At 45.4% G+C, this 19,412-nt stretch overlaps 2 protein-coding genes across 3 annotated transcripts in view; both read right to left on the bottom strand.

The window, feature by feature from the left end:
• The window catches only part of celsr2 (cadherin, EGF LAG seven-pass G-type receptor 2), a 47,280-nt gene extending 35,564 nt beyond the window's left edge, over positions 1-11,716 (bottom strand). The window contains exon 1 of the mRNA XM_019881115.1: positions 7,118-11,716. Coding sequence (XP_019736674.1) covers positions 7,118-10,652 — 3,535 coding nt within the window. The 5' untranslated portion in view covers positions 10,653-11,716. The remainder of the gene's footprint in view (positions 1-7,117) is intronic.
• An 841-nt stretch (positions 11,717-12,557) lies between these two features.
• capzb (capping actin protein of muscle Z-line subunit beta) overlaps positions 12,558-19,412 on the bottom strand; it is a 10,812-nt gene continuing 3,957 nt past the window's right edge. Inside the window, exons 2-10 of one of the 2 annotated variants that reach the window (XM_019881116.1) lie at positions 18,943-19,032; positions 16,919-17,040; positions 16,449-16,562; positions 16,223-16,364; positions 15,976-16,092; positions 15,838-15,903; positions 15,637-15,713; positions 14,987-15,088; positions 13,481-13,559 (exon numbers count right to left, since the gene is read on the bottom strand). In XM_019881116.1, coding sequence (XP_019736675.1) covers positions 14,995-15,088; positions 15,637-15,713; positions 15,838-15,903; positions 15,976-16,092; positions 16,223-16,364; positions 16,449-16,562; positions 16,919-17,040; positions 18,943-19,032 — 822 coding nt within the window. In that variant the 3' untranslated portion in view covers positions 13,481-13,559; positions 14,987-14,994. Of the gene's footprint in view, positions 13,560-14,986; positions 15,089-15,636; positions 15,714-15,837; positions 15,904-15,975; positions 16,093-16,222; positions 16,365-16,448; positions 16,563-16,918; positions 17,041-18,942; positions 19,033-19,412 lie in introns of both variants that reach the window. The other variant, XM_019881117.1, reaches the window with a different exon arrangement.

Genomic DNA, 19,412 nt, shown 5'->3' with positions numbered 1-19,412 from the left:
CTTTCCCATTAAAATCAATGCATGTACACACGAGGCGGCCATGTTACTAGGGGCGACTGTCCCATAAAAGCGAATGGAAAGCATGAACATCGTGGTGAGCATTAAGCTCAAAAGAAACATTTCATACCTACCCATTCATACCTGTGGCTTTTTTTTTAATTCAGGCACTATTCATGTACATATCTCTGAACCATGCTATATTTGGTATAGCATATAGTTGTTTTTTGTAAAGCCCCTAAAGATAGTATCTAACCATAACCGAGATGAAAAAAGGAAAGCGTGATCATCATAGCAGCTTAGCTCATGAACGCGACCAAATGCAACACCATTATCCTCCCCACAAGAACCAACAATGTAATTTTGGATTTTTGGAACTTTAAAACTTTTCAGACAATTAAAAAAAAATTCTTGCCCAGGATTAATTCCAAAATTGGGTTTACAACATTGCTCAAAGAGAAAACTACAACCTGCATCCAATCAATCACACATTGCCAGCAAACTGCGAAATCCCAATCACACCAGTGTAGTGGCTCACAGGGAGGACCATCTGTTTGACTACAGTGACGCCCTCCTGTCACTATCAATACAAGGCCCTGGTGAGACAGTTGCAAATTTCCGCATGTCAGAGATCACTGCAGCTCGCAGTCACACCTCGCGTCTAACAGTTTAACGTTGACAGTTTACACTCTGTAGCCGGAGCATATGAAACCAGGTCACTGTGAAATCTCAATCTGGTTCCATGCTAAATGGGAGCAATGTAGCGTGAAGGTAACAGTCCGTTAAATAATCAGATGCTGTCACAGTCAGGATGTTGGAAGTGTTCGCTGGCTGTGATATCCACTCAGTTCAGCTGAAGTCTGAATGCTGAGAGGATACGAGAAATATATGATCTGGACAAAAGTTATGGAATGGGTACCCACTTTGCAGCTACCTGTATATCAAATGAAACAAGCACCCTGTATAATAGTGAGTAGGGCTGTGCCATGCCAAGCCAATCAGTGATTCATTAGGGGAGTAGTGTCACCATTAAACTGTAAACTACAGTAAGTAGTTACCCCATAAAATTCAAACAAGTGGAAACAAAGACAGAAAGTTGCCACTGCAGACGACAGAGTCCACTCCCATTGTCTGCCAGGAGGATGAGTACAATGCGGGACAACCCTGATAAATAAGGCCTAACCCCGTCACTGCACCAATCCTAATCGCGAACAACTCCTGTCTCCCAGATGATGTCAGCCCCCTCTAACACACACACACAAGCACACACACGCAACCTACACTTCCTCTGCAGGACCCTCATACCGCAGTCAAGTGTAAAGACATGCTGATGTCCTGCTACTGAGAAGAAAAAAAAAGCCAGGAGCAAGAAATGGGATACCCTCTGAGTGCATCAGAAAGACAACAGCACCATTATATCAACAAGATGTCTCGGGTGCTTTTAGGCTTCTGAAGTCTGCCACATGCAGGTGTAAACTATGGAAGAAAAAAAAAAGAAAAACATCACGAGAGATGGTTTATATCGGAGGTCAGGTGTCGGCCACCTCGCCGCACGCCCTATAAAAATGTCTGCACCCGGCGGGACAAGTCAGCGTCTCCCGGAGTACTGCAGCTCCAAAGAAAACCTGACATGCTTCACTGCCAAAGAGGGAGACGGGGACAGTTACTCTTTAGAACTTTATGTGCCAACCCCTCCCCCGCATCTTCGCCCCACAAAAGGGGACCTTACCCCTCATCCCCACCCAGCAGGAATTTTTCAGGCATTGCTGGGTTCACCATGACAACTGGGCGCTTAACAAAGCATTTCTCTTAGGCATTCTTCCTTTCACAGACCAGGGAGGGGTAGCTGGGGGATGGCGTGTGGGGGGGACTCGAGGGGGAGGGAGGGGGTGAGAGTGCACAACAGTCAAAAAAGACGGGAGAGGCTGAGAGGGAGGGACGGAGGAGTTTGAAATGATGGGAGGGAACAGTGGAGGTTATAGGGGTGAGAGTCAGATAGACTCAGATAGGAACATGGGAAAGGGAGACATGATGTCAAAAAGGGGAGAAGGGGGACACAAGTCTTCTACTGCCCCGGCAAGGTGCTGTGGAGGACTCTGTGTCAACCAACCTGGACAAGAACTTGGGGCCCAGCGAAGGCCACTTTTCCAGAGTTGCAGTGCTTCATCTCATCAAATGGGCTTTCATGCTGTTTAAGATAACATTATGCAGCATCACATGATTAATGAATGTTTCCAAAGATGCGTGGATGGATGTCTGGATGTGGCTATGTGCCCTGAAAGTGGCTGGCGACCAGCCCAGGGTGTACCGCACCTCTTATCCAATCCTTGAGAGGAAAAGCAGTATAGAAATTAATGGACATTCGAACATATAATCGTATCAATAGCAGTCTTGAGATCTGATGCAGGTTTACCGTAAGAAATAATAACCGCATGTATTTATAATTCGTCAGCCCCCCCCCCCCCACATCCCTCAACTGCCTCCTTCCAGCTACACACATTCCAAACAGGTCTAATGTGACTGACAGCTTACACAGTTTAGAAAAAAAAAAAGTAGCTTTACAGGTGCCTCGGGTCATTCTCGACTCATGTAAAAGCAAAAAAAAACACACACACATAACACACACACACACACACACACACACACACACACACACACGCACACCTTCAAGTCAACACAAATTTACACCAGTTGCGCACACAGAAAAGCAAATTACTGTACTGCTTGATTGAGATAATTACATGATAGCAGTAAGTGATGAAAGCAGTCCAGCTGTTTGCGAACACACACACACACACACACACACACACACACACACACACACACACACACACACACAGACACACACGATGAAAATTTAATTTAAGCAGCTGTATGAACTACTGTTTCACTGTTGATGTAGAGATCAACCATAAGAACCTTCCAGAGTTCCAAGCAGCTTCAAAGTTTGGATGATTTCAAATGAAATGAAACTCACGTCAAGCACGGCGCGTTCCATTGAAATTCAAGACACGCAGCGTTGCCTTACACAAGGATAACCACAACTTGTTCCTACAAGACGGTAAAAGGAGCATCTAAATATTTAAACTTCTTTGCGAAACCAAACACCTGATGGAGCCTGTTAGGTAGGCCTCCGTCTTGGTAATCCTACAACGTCATCACAAGTATTTACAGGTAAACGCTCGGAAGGAAAACTCCACCTAAGTGCCATTTACAATCTTTGAGCACAAGAAAAGAAGTGCAATCCCCATGTAAAATAGTGTGTGGATCATGAAAAAGGAATAAAGGGATAATGTTATGAGAATGAAGATGGAAAATTCATTGAAGAAATAAATATTCTTGTGATGAATATTCTTCGATGAAAAATAAAAGTGTAAGATGACAACAAGAGGGAACTCAACCCGAACCCCAATCAATGGTTCTCGGTTCTCGGTCACAATCTCTGCAGCGGCATCTTGCAACAATATGCCATTTTGGGTTTGGAATTGGATTAAAACAAAGGACAAAGTGTCCTTGTTGCATATGAAAGCGTATGTATAAATTATTTGCAACAAAGGAGGTTAAACTAATCAGGTCACTAGCGAGGCCGTCCCACACGTACAAAACAATGGAAACGCACTTCACTCGCACAACAGCCGACATCTTATTAAGAACATTAGCTGGTCTTAAGGACGCAATAAGAGGACAATAGAGAACAAAACGCGGCATCGAATACAAACGGCTATTAATGCAAGCTCACGCGCGGCCGGCAACGGTTGATCAGGCGCGAGTATGTCAACACAGATCTGACACATCCTCGGAAAGAGATGCAAAAGCAAATTTAATCCCGCGGATGACGAGAAGCCCTCTCGGCTTGTGCTGTGACCAGAATCCGTCTATATCGCAGATCCGATTTGTGCTGTCGAATACGGAAGAAAATCAGCGGATTAATTTCACGCCAAAGTGTCATACAGTCTACATGTGCATGAAGCCGGGCCACTGTAAATCCGACGGCGTGGCTGGCTCTCTTAATTATACGCTGATTACTAATTGATGTCGGCTCACAGCACAAAAGCAAATTGTGTTTATTATCCAGACAAAGATCCAATCAGTGTTTTCGTCTTCTCTTGTTTGTTTCACGGAGGTGGACGTGGTCATGTGCAAGTGTAATTCCGCATCTTTTGAAATGATTAAAGGTTGACTCCAATGGCGTCTGCTCAGTTCCCTCTAAATGGCTAATTAATTTATGAATATAGGTCAGTTACCAGGGAGGGGGTTGGGATCGTTTGAAACATTATTAATGTATTACAGCCTTTCATGTGATGTATTTGACATTATTGATGATGTAAAATGTAAGCGTGAGGGTTTTACAACTGGGATTGACAGGGTCCTATGAGAAGGGTGCATTTTTACAATTTTTGGGACAATTTGAGGAAAAAAAAAAAACAATAACCCGGATTTGACTGTAAATAGGGTACATCGTCATCACTCGGGGCATTTTGTTTCGATGAGATTGCAAAAGGAGCAGCTCATTTCAATATCGGTCCTATCGCACAAAGCTTTTACCATTAGCCGAAAGAGTGAGAGAGTGCGCGCCAAACGATTCCAAAAAGCGTTGACGAGAAGCTGGTGTCGAATCGAAGTTTTGACTCCCAAGGCTTATTAGGCAAACCGTTTCACCGCTGGAGAGCGGCGCTCAGAAGCTTTGTTAATCACAGTGCAACTACAAACAAAAGAGCCCATCACAAATCGTCGATCATAAGGGGCCTCCTAAACTGCCGCATGAAGAGGAAGATAATGGGGAAGACTTGGGAGGTCCCTGGAGGGGGAAGCCTTTGAAAATTGGGGTCAGCGGCATCTAAAGGAGGAGACTTTCCCTTCTTGCTTCTTTCTTTGCTGCAACTTTAATCCAGCTCCCAGTTCAAACATCCGCAACTTCAACCCCCTCCTCTGCCTTTAGCAGAAGTGCTAGCACATCCATACTCCAAGCAGGTGTAGGGAGACACGGAACCCTAATTGCTTAGCTATGCAGTCCCAGCTGTGCCGCCCCTGACCATACCCTGCAATGATTTTGAGAAGCAGCTCGTCGATCGACCGCTCACTATTATTCTCCAGGGGGCGCAAAATGCTTTCAATCCAATAAAGTGACAAGCCACACTAATCATACAATGATCAGCGGGTGTGGGAATTACAGAATTGAATATTGCCAACCATAAACTCTTAAAACTGCTAGGCCAAAAGTAACTCAAACTGGGTGAAAATACCGGTGGTGAACCCAGCGCAGGGTCATAAAAGGGGCCGAGGCAATGCTGGGTGATTTATAGCGAGAGCATTACGTTCGACCCAGCACGTTGGTCAAGATCTGGATCCAACAAAGGCTAAAAACAACCCATAGTGATGAGTTAAAGCTACCAAAAAAATGGGTTAGCAGGTTAACAGTATAACTGTGGTTAAAAATACCACAAATTTTAGGACCAACATTTTTGTAAGAGAGAGAAGAACTTTCCCCTGTCTCCAGCATGTTACCCGCAAAATACAGTTTTTACACCACATTCCCGCCTGTCTGTCCTGATTAGAATTTGAACCCCAATCTTTAAATTTACTCCAACTGGATAACACAAACGGCAACCAGCGGGAAAACAAACCAGTATTTGTAATTAAATGTGCACCAAAAATAGAACAAACTAATTTGAGATGGCATTCTAATGATCTATTCATCCATTTTCTTTGACGCTTGTCTCGGATGAGCTGGAGCCTTTGGCAGCTATCTTTGGGCGAGTGCTGGGATACATCCTAGACTGGTGACAAATTAATCGGCATCTATGGAAAATGTAAAGTCTAAATGCACCTAACAAGTATGTTTTAGGAAATGTGGGAGGAAGCCAGAGCACCAGGGGAAAACCCACGCGCAAGCGTGGGGAAAGGGGCAAACTCTACATGGGACACCCGGAGCTGAGATTCAAACTCTGAACCTCGAGCTGTGCAGCAGATGTGCAAATCACTTGCGAACCGCGCTGCCAAGATTCAAATCACCAAATTAAAATGAAATCATTCAAATGAAATAGGCAGCATTACTGAAACCTACGACAGCTATGTGATCAATATTGAACACTTCTGTATGGACGCTGTAAACAATACTGATGCTATAAACGACTGCACTGACAATCACCAACCCACTTAGCCAGCTCAGACAAATCCCCTAAATGCCCATCAGCTTTAATCCACATCCACGTTCAATTTAACCATCACGCCCAGTCTCTTAATTGAGTTCCCTGTTGTGTTGCGTTTTCTCCTCACTTCTGCTAAGGTCAAAAGAGAAGGCAGATTTACAGCAGTGCACACTGCGGCACATCAGGGGGAAGACTGCACTCTCGCACTCTTGAGTGTAATTCATGTTCGCAGACTTTTTCAGAGTGAGGAAAACTGCAATTTGCGCTTGCATGCAAAATTAAAGCTTTTCTCAAGAAAAGTGGTGGCATAAGCCAAAACCATGAGGTCAATCTGCTCTGTTGATCTGATGTCATTAAACACACCGTTGCCTGTCATTAAGGTTGCAGTGGCTTTTCAACCTCCCTGTTCAATGAAAAAAAAAATTAAAGTAACACCAGTGGAGCAATAAAACAGTTAAAAGACACAAATTCTCAGGTGTCAGTCTAAACAAGCTCCAGAAATTGAATTAATCTTTTCTTTGTATTTGGGGGGGCCGGGGCGGAGGGTATAATCGACAATTATGGCTCCAGATCAGTCTGCCCACTGTGTGTGGATCACGCAGGACACAGGCAAGCTCAGTCTGGCAGCTATTTAAATCTTCACAATAGATGGCTACAAATCAAGCTAGTCGAAATTGGAGAGTTCCTTATTGAGGGTCCAAGTAATTACAGAATGTGCGCCACATCAAACAAATCAAACAATTCAAATCCGAGCCCTGAATTTCAATACTTGAATGTCTTGTTTTCCAACGTGTCCTGCAGAGAATGTTAATTCTCCCTCATGAATATTTCTATTGCGTTGAAAATCACTCGGTAAGCAGAAGAAGTCATACATAAGCCGTTGCTCGCTTCCATTATCAGGTAAAGCGAAGTGAAAATGGAAATAGAGCGGGAGCACATCTGAGTGAGTCTGTGCGATGTCATTATCTTACCTGACACTGAGATTCTCATGGAGGCCTCCAGGGGACGGTTGTTATCCAGGGCCTGGCTCAGCTGGATCTCCCCGGTTGTTTGGTTCAGTAGCACAAGGTTCAATTCGTTGCCAACCTTAAAGCTGTAGTGGAGCCGGTCCGAAACGTCCGGGTCGTGGGCGGGGATGCGGCCGATCACTCCGGCCGGGAAGCTGCTGGATTTGTCCGTCACGTAGTTGTTGAAGATGATCTGGAAGTTTTTGAGCACAGGCACGTTGTCGTTCTTGTCCACCAGTTTGATGTGGACTGTGGCGCGGCTGACCAAAGGGGCGGAGGTGGCCTGGACCACGATGATGTACTCAGACCTCATCTCATAGTCCAGGTCTATTAGCGACGTCAGTTCTCCTGAGAAGATATCAAGCTGGAACATCTCTGGGATGTTCCCTTCCACGATCTGGTACATGATCTGTGCATTACTGCCTTCATCTGGGTCTGTTGCTGATATAAGTGCCACCACAAGGCCAATGGGGGTGTTTTCATCTACCATAATGTCAAACTCATCTTTCTCAAACACAGGAGGGTTGTCATTCACGTCAAGAATCGTCACTTGGATGCTTATTGGCGTTTTCAAAGATGGAACACCTTTGTCCACGGCAAAGGCCTGCAGTCTGTAAACAGGCACATTTTCTCGATCCAATCGACGTAGCGTGCGAACAATACCTGATGTGGATTCGATTATGAAGTCCCCTTCACCATCCTCACCACCCAGGAAGGTGTAGAAGACGCGGCCGTTGAGCCCAGAGTCTCGATCCGTGGCGGACACCTGGACCACGCTGGTGAACACTGCCACGTCCTCCATCACGGAGCCCAAGTAGTTGTCTCTGAGGAAGCGTGGCGAGTTGTCATTCACGTCGTTCACCAGAATCTCCAGGTAGGTGGTGTCCGACTTCTGCGGGATGCCGTTGTCGCGGGCAGTGATGGCCAGTGTGTAGGACACCTGGTCCTCGTAGTCCAGTTCCATCTGCGTCGTGACGGCCCCCGTGTCAGGATCAATGTCAAACTGAGGGATGCTGTCGTCCATATAATAGGTGATGCGGGCGTTCTCTCCCGTGTCTTCATCGGTGGCACTTATAAGGACAACCGTGGTGCCCGTCGGTCTGTCCTCATTGATGTTGACCGTGTAGTGGGAGCTCTGAAACACAGGCCTGTGCGTGTTGGCATCGGTGACGTTGACAAACACTTTAGCCGTGTCAAAGAGCGTACCGTCGCTCGCAGTCACGGTCAGGACATACTGGCGCTCTAGTTTATAGTCCAAAGGTAGCGCCAGTGTGATAAGACCACCTCCGCTCTGACTTGTGATGGAGAACCTGTTGCGAGTGTTTCCGCTGGATATCTGGTACGTCACCACGCTGTTGATGTCCTGGTCCACGGCGGACACCGTCACCACGCTGGTCCCTACAGCCGCATCCTCATTCAATCGCATGTAGTACGCCTTCTGGGTGAACTCTGGGTTGTTGTCGTTGACGTCGAGAATGGTCATGCTAATGCTGGCGGAAGAGGACATGGCAGGGTAGCCGTGATCTCGGGCCTCCACCCCAAAGTTGTAGAAATCGACACTCTCTCGGTCCAGTTCGGCCGCCACTATGATCCACCCTGTGCTGTTGTTGATGGTGAAAGGGAAGTTTGGCATGGTTTCAGTGAGACGATAGTCCAGCCTGGAGTTGTCGCCAGAGTCCGCATCCACGGCTTGGATGTGGATGATGGAGTAGCCTAGTGGCACGTTCTCCAACACGGTAGCCTGGAAAGGGGTGCTGACAAAAATGGGGGCGTTGTCATTAACATCCATCACCTGCACCGTGACCAGACCGCTGATGTTGGAAAGAGGGGGGCGGCCCCCGTCCTGAGCTCGGATTCTTAAGGTGTATTCTTTGCTTGCCTCATAATCCAGGTGACTCACCAGGTCCATTTTACCTGTCTGGGCATCAATATAAAACTGCCCCCTGGAGTTACCACTCATGATGCTGAAGTGGACGATGGCATTGCTCCCTTTGTCCTGATCTGTGGCGGTCACTTGCAGGATCTCAGTATTTGGGGCCAAGTCCTCAAGTACCTGGACCACATAGCGTTTCTCACTAAATTGGGGAGCGTTGTCATTGTCATCCTCTACCACAATGTATACAGTAGCTGTCGCACTGCGGGGCCCGGGGTCACGGCCTTGGTCATTTGCCTGGACTAACAGCAAATACGCATCCACCGCTTCCCTGTCTACGAGGCCTTTGGTGCGAATAACACCAGACCTGGGGTCAATCTCAAACACATCATTTGACCCATTATTATTAAGAATTTGATAAAGGATGTTACCGTTAACTGGCGCGTCCCCATCAGTGGCCCTTACCGTCAATACTTCATAGCCGATCTCTAGATTCTCTCTGATGCTTTCCTTATAGTCCTGCTGCTCAAAAATGGGATCGTGGTCATTAGCGTCACTGACTGTAATGGTGAGTGTGGCCATGGCCGTGCGCCGAGGGGTTCCGTGGTCCACAGCGGTTACGCGGAACACGTGGGTTTCTTTCGTCTCGCGGTCCAACAACTCCACCGTGGACACGGCGCCGCTGGCCGGATCCACAGCAAAAAGGTTATTAGATCGGCTGTCAAAGAGAGCCTCGATGAAATACTCCAGCCGCCCCGCTTCACCCTCATCTGCATCTATTGCTTTCAAAACAACAACAGAAGTTCCAGCTGGCTTGTTCTCTGCCACGGACACCTGGTACATTGGGGGCTGAAATTGAGGGCTGCTGTTGATGCTTCTTCTCCTCCTGCCAACAATCCCCAAGTTGGAGCGAGCTGCCTTTTCTAGCAGCTTCTTGATGTGGCCCTGAAGAAAGGGGCCTTCTCCCACGCGCCAGTGGATGAAGATGGGGTCGACTCGTGTGGATCCGTCTCCGACCAGGACATCGCAGAGCAGGTCCAGCTCCAGGAGGGTCTCCTGGCTCCAGCACAGAGTCTTAGACACAAACAAGTCCCCATCGGAGAAGTAGAAGGGACCCCGGCTGGTGACCCGGCAGCGGATGGGCACTCCAGGTAGCAGCCCCCTCACTGTAAATAAACCAAAACCTGCTTGGTGGCACTGTGCCGGCTTAACACACAAACTGAGCACTTCCATGTCCCACTCTGTTTTCCTTGTGGGCTTTTTGGAGCAGTTTCTTCCGTGGATGTGAACATCATAGCGGCTAGTGATGAGATGCCGGTAGTCGGAACCCACGGAGTCCACGCAGTCCGACACGGTGAAAAGCGTAAACGGGTTGGAGCGCACCGAGGCGCACTTTATGGAATCCGAAAGAAACACGGTTCCCGTCGCGGGGTCGGTGTCCAGGAAGCGTTCGGTTGCTCTAGGAGCGAGCACCTGATCCAGTGCGCACCGAGCGCGCTGTTCCACGCCGGCCAGCACCGTCCTCGGTCGGGCATCCTCGCTGAGGTGAACCACGTAACTGGACACCAGCGGAACCAGCCCCCACCAACAGCAAAGAAGGAGAAAATCCAACTGAACGAAGTGCATCGCTCCTCGATGTGCATCCAAGGGTTCGAAGTGAGGAGTTCAAAACGTGTCGCTCCTTAAACTTTCCACCAGTGACTTTTCTTTTGTTGCGGAGGAGCCCATGCTCTCTCGCGGCGGGCGCACTTCTCAATCCGGGTGCCTTTTTATTCTGAATGGTATTTTCAAGGTAAAGGTAGAGCCTTTGCAGGACGGACTCTTTCACACAAGCGTACACACAAACACATTCACACACGCCGAGGAGCTCACTCGTACATCCTGACCGCCAGCGCAACTCCGCTTGAATGGTGAAAATGGCTCCTGCGACGCACTCGGGGTCCTCATTAACATAAACCCGCGTGCGTGCGTGCGTGCGTGCGTGCGCGTGTATGAAAACGTTGGACAGTTACGTGAAGGGGTCCACAAATCCTGCCACTGGAGATAAATGAAGACTTCCTTCCCGCGGCTTCATTTATTAAATGTAAACATGAGAAAGTCAACAGTGGCTCTCGTCAGAAAAGGTCATTTATTTCACTCATTCTCTTATCTACGCTGCTGCACATACTCTTTTGTGCATTCTTCAAATGTAGATGGGACCCAAGTGGTGATCTCCCACAATGTGTATTAGAATTAATGAGTGACAAACTTCCGTGACCCTTCCAAAAAAAACATCCCTACAGTGGTTTACTCATTAATAGATGACATTCTTCAGTCTTTGACTCACTTGTAACACACCGCGCCGTCAGTTTGCTCTTCCACCGGTTCACTCGTTGCAATCTGTGTATGGAACCCCTATGAAATGAATTTCACTGGGATCATCGAGCAAAGTTCTGCATCTTGTGACCTAATTGGATATTTGAAAAGTTGCTTGACTCCCAACTTGTTTTGATGTCAAAACATTTATCATTGTCCTCCAGATTACTGAGGTGAGCAAAGTAAACATTTGCCAGCTGCGATTAATTTTCACTATGTGGCTCATAACAGAGGCTATACCAAGCAGCTTTCATTTCAGAGAGTGTGATAAGCAACAACCTTTTTGGATTTGGATGCACACAGACCCGAACTATTGAAGTATATTCAAGCAAAAATAAATCTAACGTAAAATGCCAAAACGTACAAAAAATAAAAGCGCTGTCGTTTAGGACTGAAAATCTCAACGAGGTATTCGTTTGACAAGGTTCTTCTCGTTTGTCGAGCCACAACATGAGGCATTACTGCCATCTAGCGGACAAACTAGCACAAGCGCAGTCAGCAGACATACTACGCTCTTACTTACGACACCGTCGCATTTTTATGATTAAAAAAAACAAATGACACCGGTTTGACTGAATGGAAACCTAGTCTCTTGAAAGTTAGAAGCGTTGATTTCAATCACGCTTTTCCATTACGATGACTTTGCCCTTCCGTCCTTGAATTGTGAGATCAGTCGAGATGCTATCAAAGACTCAATCTTGAGTTTCTTCCGCTCAGTCTCTGACAGAATATTAATGTCACCCTGCTCAAGAGGTAAGTTATTTTTCTCAAAGCAGAAGAGCCTCAATTGAAATAGGTGAAAAACAGGACAACGCAACAATTATGGTATTGAATGGTAAAATGTCCTTTTGACTTGTACTGTAAATTGCAAGTAAAATGAAGCGGTGGTCTATGTCATAAATATAACATGTTAACTGTCTCTAGAATTCTGCACTAGGGATGGACATTTGACTGCAATCACTTTGTCAACTTACAGGGATTTTGATTTTTCTTAATAGGAGAATCGGTTGCATGAAGCCGATTAATTGGATTTTACACCAAAAGGTAGATGAGAGTGAATTAACAGCGCATCTGCTTTTTGCAGCCACAATTCCGCACAATCAACTAAATTTGTAACATTCAATCAATCGATTGTCCATCCCTAATCGTCTCTCCTATGAAGAAACAGAAGAAGGGTAGCTTTTTTTACTTTTTATTGTTGCTGGAGGCTCTAATACAATATGAATCATAAGCTTTACAAAATTAAAACAAAAACAAAATACAAAGTTTCCCCTCCAAAATGGAAACGGTCAAAGGTTTCCACTGACAAAAACTGTGACCCCCAACAAAGACATAGAAGGTGAGCAGAGGGAAAAGTTAAGATACTGTCAAGAGGGGAGGGAGTTAAACTGTCATGTTATACACATTGTGGCAAGGGGGGGGGGGGGGGGGGGGGGGGGGGGGTCATTATTATGGCGGTAAGTATTTTCCACTGACTGCAACTCCTCTCTTACACACGGGCTCACATGCATGCCGACAGATGATGAGTAAAAATCTTCCGACACAAGGCAAAAGCCTCCATGTGAAGGGAAGACTAAAACGACAGTTATCAATTTAGACAAAGAAATCTAAGGTTGGGGGAGGGCGTGTGTTCAAGGAAGAAACGTGATCACGACGATGCCACCGAGAGCACAACAGCCTGTGCATGTTTGTCTCCTCGACTGAGAGGAAATAAAGATCGTTCAGTTCCAAATGACTGAGGACATTGCGGAAGTGGTGGGGCGGGGGGGATTAGTACTACACCGACCCTCACGCTGCAAGACTATCATTAACCGTCATCATGCTATCTTTAGTTTCGTGGAACACGGAAGGGAGTGTGAGTGAATGGCTTCAGAACATGGAGAAATACATGAAAACAACAAAATTTGACAGGAGAAAGGGGCGAGAGAAAAGCTAAGCATTTTCTCCTTTTTTTTTTATTTCTTTTTTTTTTCTTTCCCACAAATTAACAAGAGTGCAGCGCGGAGGAGGAGGCGGCGGTGAGAGAGACAGACGGGGAAAATTAACATGAGAAGAGATGGCGGAGAGAAACGGACAGAACAGTAGCATCTCTAGCTTTGGTTTTTCAGTTTGAGCGCCTTGAACAGTTCGCTTTGGAGAGCCTCCTGCTTTGACTTGTCAGCCAGAGATGTAACACTCCTGCAAGGGAGAGAGACAGACAGACACACATGACAATCAATCAATCAGTCAGTTAGTGGGGGCACAAAAACAATAAGAAAACAAATCTCTGTAAGAATGTTAGTAAAGTGTCTCAGTCCGGTTTCTCCTCCTGAGTAAGAAAGCAGCATTCACCTTGCCACACGACAAACTTCCTCGGCAATCAGGTCATTTCAAGTTCACTCATCAGCTTAAATCTTTTTTTTTCCACTTCAAATATATCAAACCACATTGTACCGTTGCGCCTTCTCATGTCCCAAAATATGAGAAACACCTCGGAGTAAGTGCAATTCAGTCCCGCTGTGACATTAAAGCCAAGCAAATTAACACTTAAAACTCTTGAGTGACACTCAACACCGCATATTATCGTCTGGCAGAATTTATGATCCCGCCCTTGTATTCTTGGGTTACGCAGGTGTACCTAACGTGGTCGATGAGAAGGTGCATCTTATTTTAAAGGCACTTGAGGAACGTGTGGTTTGTTGCTACAACAGGAAGTTAGTAAAGTGCATTTCAGTGATGTTCGCTTCCTCACAGGCGCCAACTGTAACTAAACAGTTACCAAAATAGAAATTCAACGCAGTTATGTCCATATGGTCACACACTTTATACAGGGTGGTTCCTGCGCTCAAAATTGCGCTGCAGTTTCAGCATTGTACCACTACGGAGGCGCTATATCAAAAGCTGTGCACATGAAAGACATAAAGCAACTACCGAAGAAGAAACAGATCAAATCGGCGTCCTGACTTTCCGGAGTAGATTTCACAAACTGGTAAATATTGAAAGTATGTTTCCTGTAAAAAAAAAGTGTGTCGGGTGAATTTACAGAATACATGCACATCATGGTTAGGATGGTACCACCCCTGCCTTAGTTTGTCCTGCGCTCAAAATTGCGCTGCAGTTTCAGCATTGTACCACTACGGAGGCGCTATATCAAAAGCTGTGCACATGACAGACATGAAGCAACTACCCAAGAAGAAACAGATCAAATCCGCCAAATCCGCCCCGTTAGCGGTGCTATCGGCGTCCTGATTTTCCAGAGTAGATTTCACAAACAGGTAAATATTGAAAGTATGTTTCCTGTAAAAGAAAGTGTTTCGGGTGAATTTACAGAATACATGCACATCATGGTGCATGGTTAGGATGGTACCACCCCTGCCTTAGTTTTAGCCAGGAAAACCCTTGACTTTATACATACAGGGGGGAAAAAAAGTCTTCTTTTTTTTGAAGGCTTTCTCATTTTAGGAATTTCAGCTATTAAGAACTACTGGAGGGTCAAGCTGCAACTGTTTTGGCTCATTGCCTGGTATTTTGTTTTCAATTAAACAGGAATGACAGAACTGAGCGTCAGTCCCGCTCAGCTTTTAATGTTTTCCACACACGTGCACACTCCTCATGCCAGGCTGTACCTCCGGCCCTAGTCAATGAAGATCTGACGCTGGGTGAGGACCTGCGACAGCTCCCTCTGGAGCTGCCGGTACTTTTGGTTATCAGGCAAAGACTCAATAGATCTAGAGCAGAGATAAGAGGAGGGGTGGGAGGAAGAGGTTTACGCGGTGGACAGAACATGGAAAAAGCAATGCTTGAAATATACAAAAATAGAAATACAGAAAGGTTGTGGAGATTGGAGGAAGAGGACAGGCTGAACATTTAAAAAAAGAGAGAAATTAATGTAGAGATGCTAAGGAGGCTCAGGAGACAGAAATCAGTACAATTCCCCACAGTATTTTTTTAAAATGTATTTCGTGTTCAGTTTGAATTCAGCATCAGAGACGGCTCATCAAGTGCGAGTTTTTTTTTTTTTTTTTTTTTTGCAATCAGACGGATCTTTTAGATGTCCGTAATGTTGGGAATTGCACAGATTTTGACTCCTGGGCATTCCAGGAAATCATGAGGGCTGGCACCTCTCTAAAATTAGCTTCAAGCAGATATAAGGTCTGAAACAAAGAAGGAAAAAAAAAGGATGAGTGTTATCAATAGGAGCTGTGGTTGCTGCTGGCTGCTGGTGCTTTTTCAAGGAAACAAGAGAAACACCCATCCATCCCCTTATAATCCTTACCTAAGTCCGTTGACAATATCCTTAGTTTTCCCAAAGTAGATATCATTCAGTGTGGAGCGAATCTTGTTCTCCATTTCCTGCAACAAGACACGTCAATGCTTAATGGAAGAATAAGCAACAGATTGCTCAGAAAGACTTAATGCAGGAGATTAAAGGAAAAAAAATAAGATCATGAATCAGTCTGCTCGTCACTATACTGACTTCGACGAGACGGCCGATGTTGGCGATGTGGGGTGAGGACTCTCCAACTGTATCGTCTTTTTCCGCCTGCGGAGGAAAAAAAAAAGTGAGTTGACGTGTGGCAGGTCAAGTTGGTCGCGCTCAAGTTTGACAGCGTACTTGTCTTGTGAGACTGCCGCCCAGATTCATGGTGCCAGAGTCACTCTTAGTCGTCTGAAGCCACAACATGACGGTGGAGGTGAGTTTGTAGTGCGCGTTGCGTCCAGTGGACTTTTCCTGAAAACGACAAGATCACAATTTGCTGAATGGTGCATCTTTTGATTCCGCTGTTGTTTCAGAAAAGTTTTTCTCTGTTCTGCAATTTGGCAAACTTACAAGCGCAGGAACAGTGAGACTTGAAACTCACCTGCACCTCCACTACATGGATGGAGTCCCAACACCCTTTGATCTTTTTGGATCCATCGCCAGCCTTTTTGATGAGAATAACGCCAGCGAAGCCGTGATCCAAATCCCAAAGGTACACTGATGAGACCCCACCCTCAAAGTACCTACAAACAAATTTGGGAGTTGCACAAGGGTGAATGTATTTGTGTGTGTGTGTTTCTGAGTCTGTTTATTTCATGTAAACTCACAGGTCTCTGTACTGATCAAAGGCGTTATTGGCTTCGACCTCCAGTTTCCTCAAGCGAGATGAAGGCATGGCACCGTCTTCAATGGGAGGGTCATACTTATTACTCCACGGGGATCTAAAGTACCAGGAAGTAGAACATGTTACGTGTTCAAAGTACATCAAACTTTGGGGATCACGGGAAATATGAAATTAAGTAAACGTGTTTATGTAATTAAAAACTTTTTTTTTAATATTTAGATGACCATGTCTGCGTATGACAAAATAAAATATTCATATGCTCTTATCTGATGAAAATGTATTTTGAGCATGTAAGGAAAAACATACTGCACAGATGCAGCAGTTGCATTTAACAAAGAAAATCCCTTTGCAAGCACACCGAGTTGCCTTGTGTATGAAATGTGCAACATAAATAAAGCTGCCTTGTCTTGCAGCTTGTTTCACCCGTGACCATGTTGCAGTAACGCTCTCTACCTGTAGGAGTCACCATCCCGATTGTAATCACAGAGCAGATAGTCTTTGCCCACAGCCTTGTCACGGGCGATCTTCAGGGGCTGGTCCACGGAGGAGAGAAGGTCCTCGCACAGGCTGGGCACCTGGACAAAAATACATGGAGAAAAGCTTTGCAAGGTTTTACAGAATCAACACGAGAGAGTGGCTGCATCTCAAAGAGAGACCAGGGGCCAAACTGACAGTTCGAGAGCAAAACAAAAACTCCCAGGGTTCTTGTGACAACATGACACGCAACAGAAAAGAATACCTCCATTTAAGGCAAGAAATGGTTGAATGTCTCCTACTGACATTCCAGCTTCCCTTAATAAGCAGAGGAGGAATAAAATATCAGTAGGAAACATTATATCTTGGGGATAAGGTGGTACAAATTACTTCTCACAGACTGACATGGACCCTTTATGTCCACTGCATCGTTGCACAAACACAAAAGAGGCCCTGTTTTCCCTAAAAAGGAGCCCGCATTCCCGGTACCAAACACACACGAACACATGCACGCCGCACGCACGCACGCACACCTGCCAACAGGCTGCCCCCCCCCACCCCAAAAAAAAGGAAAGGAAGTGATTTCAGGTGACTTAAAATACCCGATACTTGAGATGGGGCCAAGATGGCGAAGCTCAAAGTTCCGGCCAGCCAAGATGGGGGGAAAAAAAAAAAAAAGTGATTGGCAGCAACGATAATAATTACTAAGTACTATACACAGTGGAGCGGGTGAGAGGAGTGCGGGGAGAGAGGTCGAAGGTGAGGGGCAAATAAGGTGAGTAGGTGGGGTGGTGGGTGAATGTAATCCGCCGCAAACAAGATGTCGCACTGGGAGTGTGACTTCATTTGTTTTCCTCCCAGCTTGGATTGTTCCCGTAAAAAACAGTAAGGCTATGTTCACACTGCAGACAAGCTCGTCAATTTGGATTTTTCTATTTTTTGATTGATCTTTCTATGGAGTTGTGACAAAAACAAATGCAACTTCCTGTGTCGCTGAAATGACATGGATGCACACAAAACAAATGGAGCAATGTTTACGTAAGTAAATACTAGGGCCCGACTGAATAATTCCCCTGCCGTTTATTTTGGTCGACCTTTTCCAAATAATACTAACCAGTCTAAATTTTGCAGATTTTTTCCCCCTCATGAAACAGTAAAAATAAACGCTGTTCAGTAGGTATGGTAAGAAAGTGAAGGACATGCATGGTGGACGGAATGTGATTCTGTGTGCGTTACATCCTTCTCCATCCTCTCCTATGCCCATTCAGATGCAATGTATGCATGCTTAAAGTGCAAAATTCATGTTAACAAAATATTTATTTCAAAATGCATCGAGGACCTTTTCCAGCATAATAAACAAAGATCATCGAACAATTACAGCACTGAATTCACCATCTTTAGGTTTTTAAAAAAATAAAACGGAAATATAAATAGTCGAATGTAGTACAGTTACAATTTATGGTATGTTGGGGAGCAGAGTGGCTGTCTCGCAATCAGATTCTTTTTGGTTTGACCGGTGCCTCCTTACGACCCGTCGTTGATACATCACGACAGTGCTTAACAAATGTGGAACAAAACCCAACCATGCTAAAATGTCATTATTAGCCACGAATGTGTGTCAATTTTTTGTGTCATTTTCAAAAAAACATTTTCTTCTCAGAGAAGCCAGTTTAAAAAAAAAAAAAAAAAAAGGTTCTGTTTTAACCATGACTAAGCAGATGTCAAATGAGAGTTATTTTCTTGCATACTGGAACAGAGCATTTTCTTCTCTGAGAACCTGCGCAAATGTGGGTACAAAAAGTTCGATTCCGTTTGAAATGCCTCATTCCTGTTTAAAATTGTAAAATATATGAAATTTGGAAGATTTTTAACAGGTGGCCTCATAAATGTATTAAGCACCGTCATTGTCCCCACAATGGGTATCACCTTAAGAATATTCTAAAACTTTGACCTGAGACCACCACACAGAGGGGAGCAAATTTTGACAAAATAAGCAGACTCACCAGGTCAATGAGGTCGCTGAGGTTCCTCTCGATCTGTTGTGGCGGCAGACGCCGCATCAAGTCCAGGGCACAGTCTAACTGCTGTTCACTCTGAAAAACACAACATTTGGATCGGTCAGATCGAAACGGCTACTGCATGTCCAGACAAACACGGGCCATTTCAAAACCCGACCGACCCGCCTTAGTTTGCACTGTTTGCATTCAAAGCTTTCGGTCTGCTCCCACAACTACTGTAGGCTACAAAACGTTTGCCATCGACCAAGAGCAATGTGAGTTATCCTCAGAGTCAATGATTTCATTCTCAGCATAGAATTATGATAAGGTAAGAAAACCTTTATTATTTATTCCCAAATCACAGCAGTAAAGTTATGAAAGGAAGAAGTAGAACAAAATATCGGAGCTGCTGTAAAGGCAGCCACTCTCGCTGCGCCATCTTGAAGTCCAAATCACAAAATAATACAACACAACAC

Source organism: Hippocampus comes, unplaced genomic scaffold, assembly GCF_001891065.2.
Source record: "Hippocampus comes isolate QL1 unplaced genomic scaffold, H_comes_QL1_v1.1 scaffold68, whole genome shotgun sequence".
Classification (NCBI taxonomy): domain Eukaryota; kingdom Metazoa; phylum Chordata; class Actinopteri; order Syngnathiformes; family Syngnathidae; genus Hippocampus; species Hippocampus comes.
Note: the sequence above shows the minus strand (reverse complement) of the source record. Positions and strands in the feature narration are given on the sequence as shown.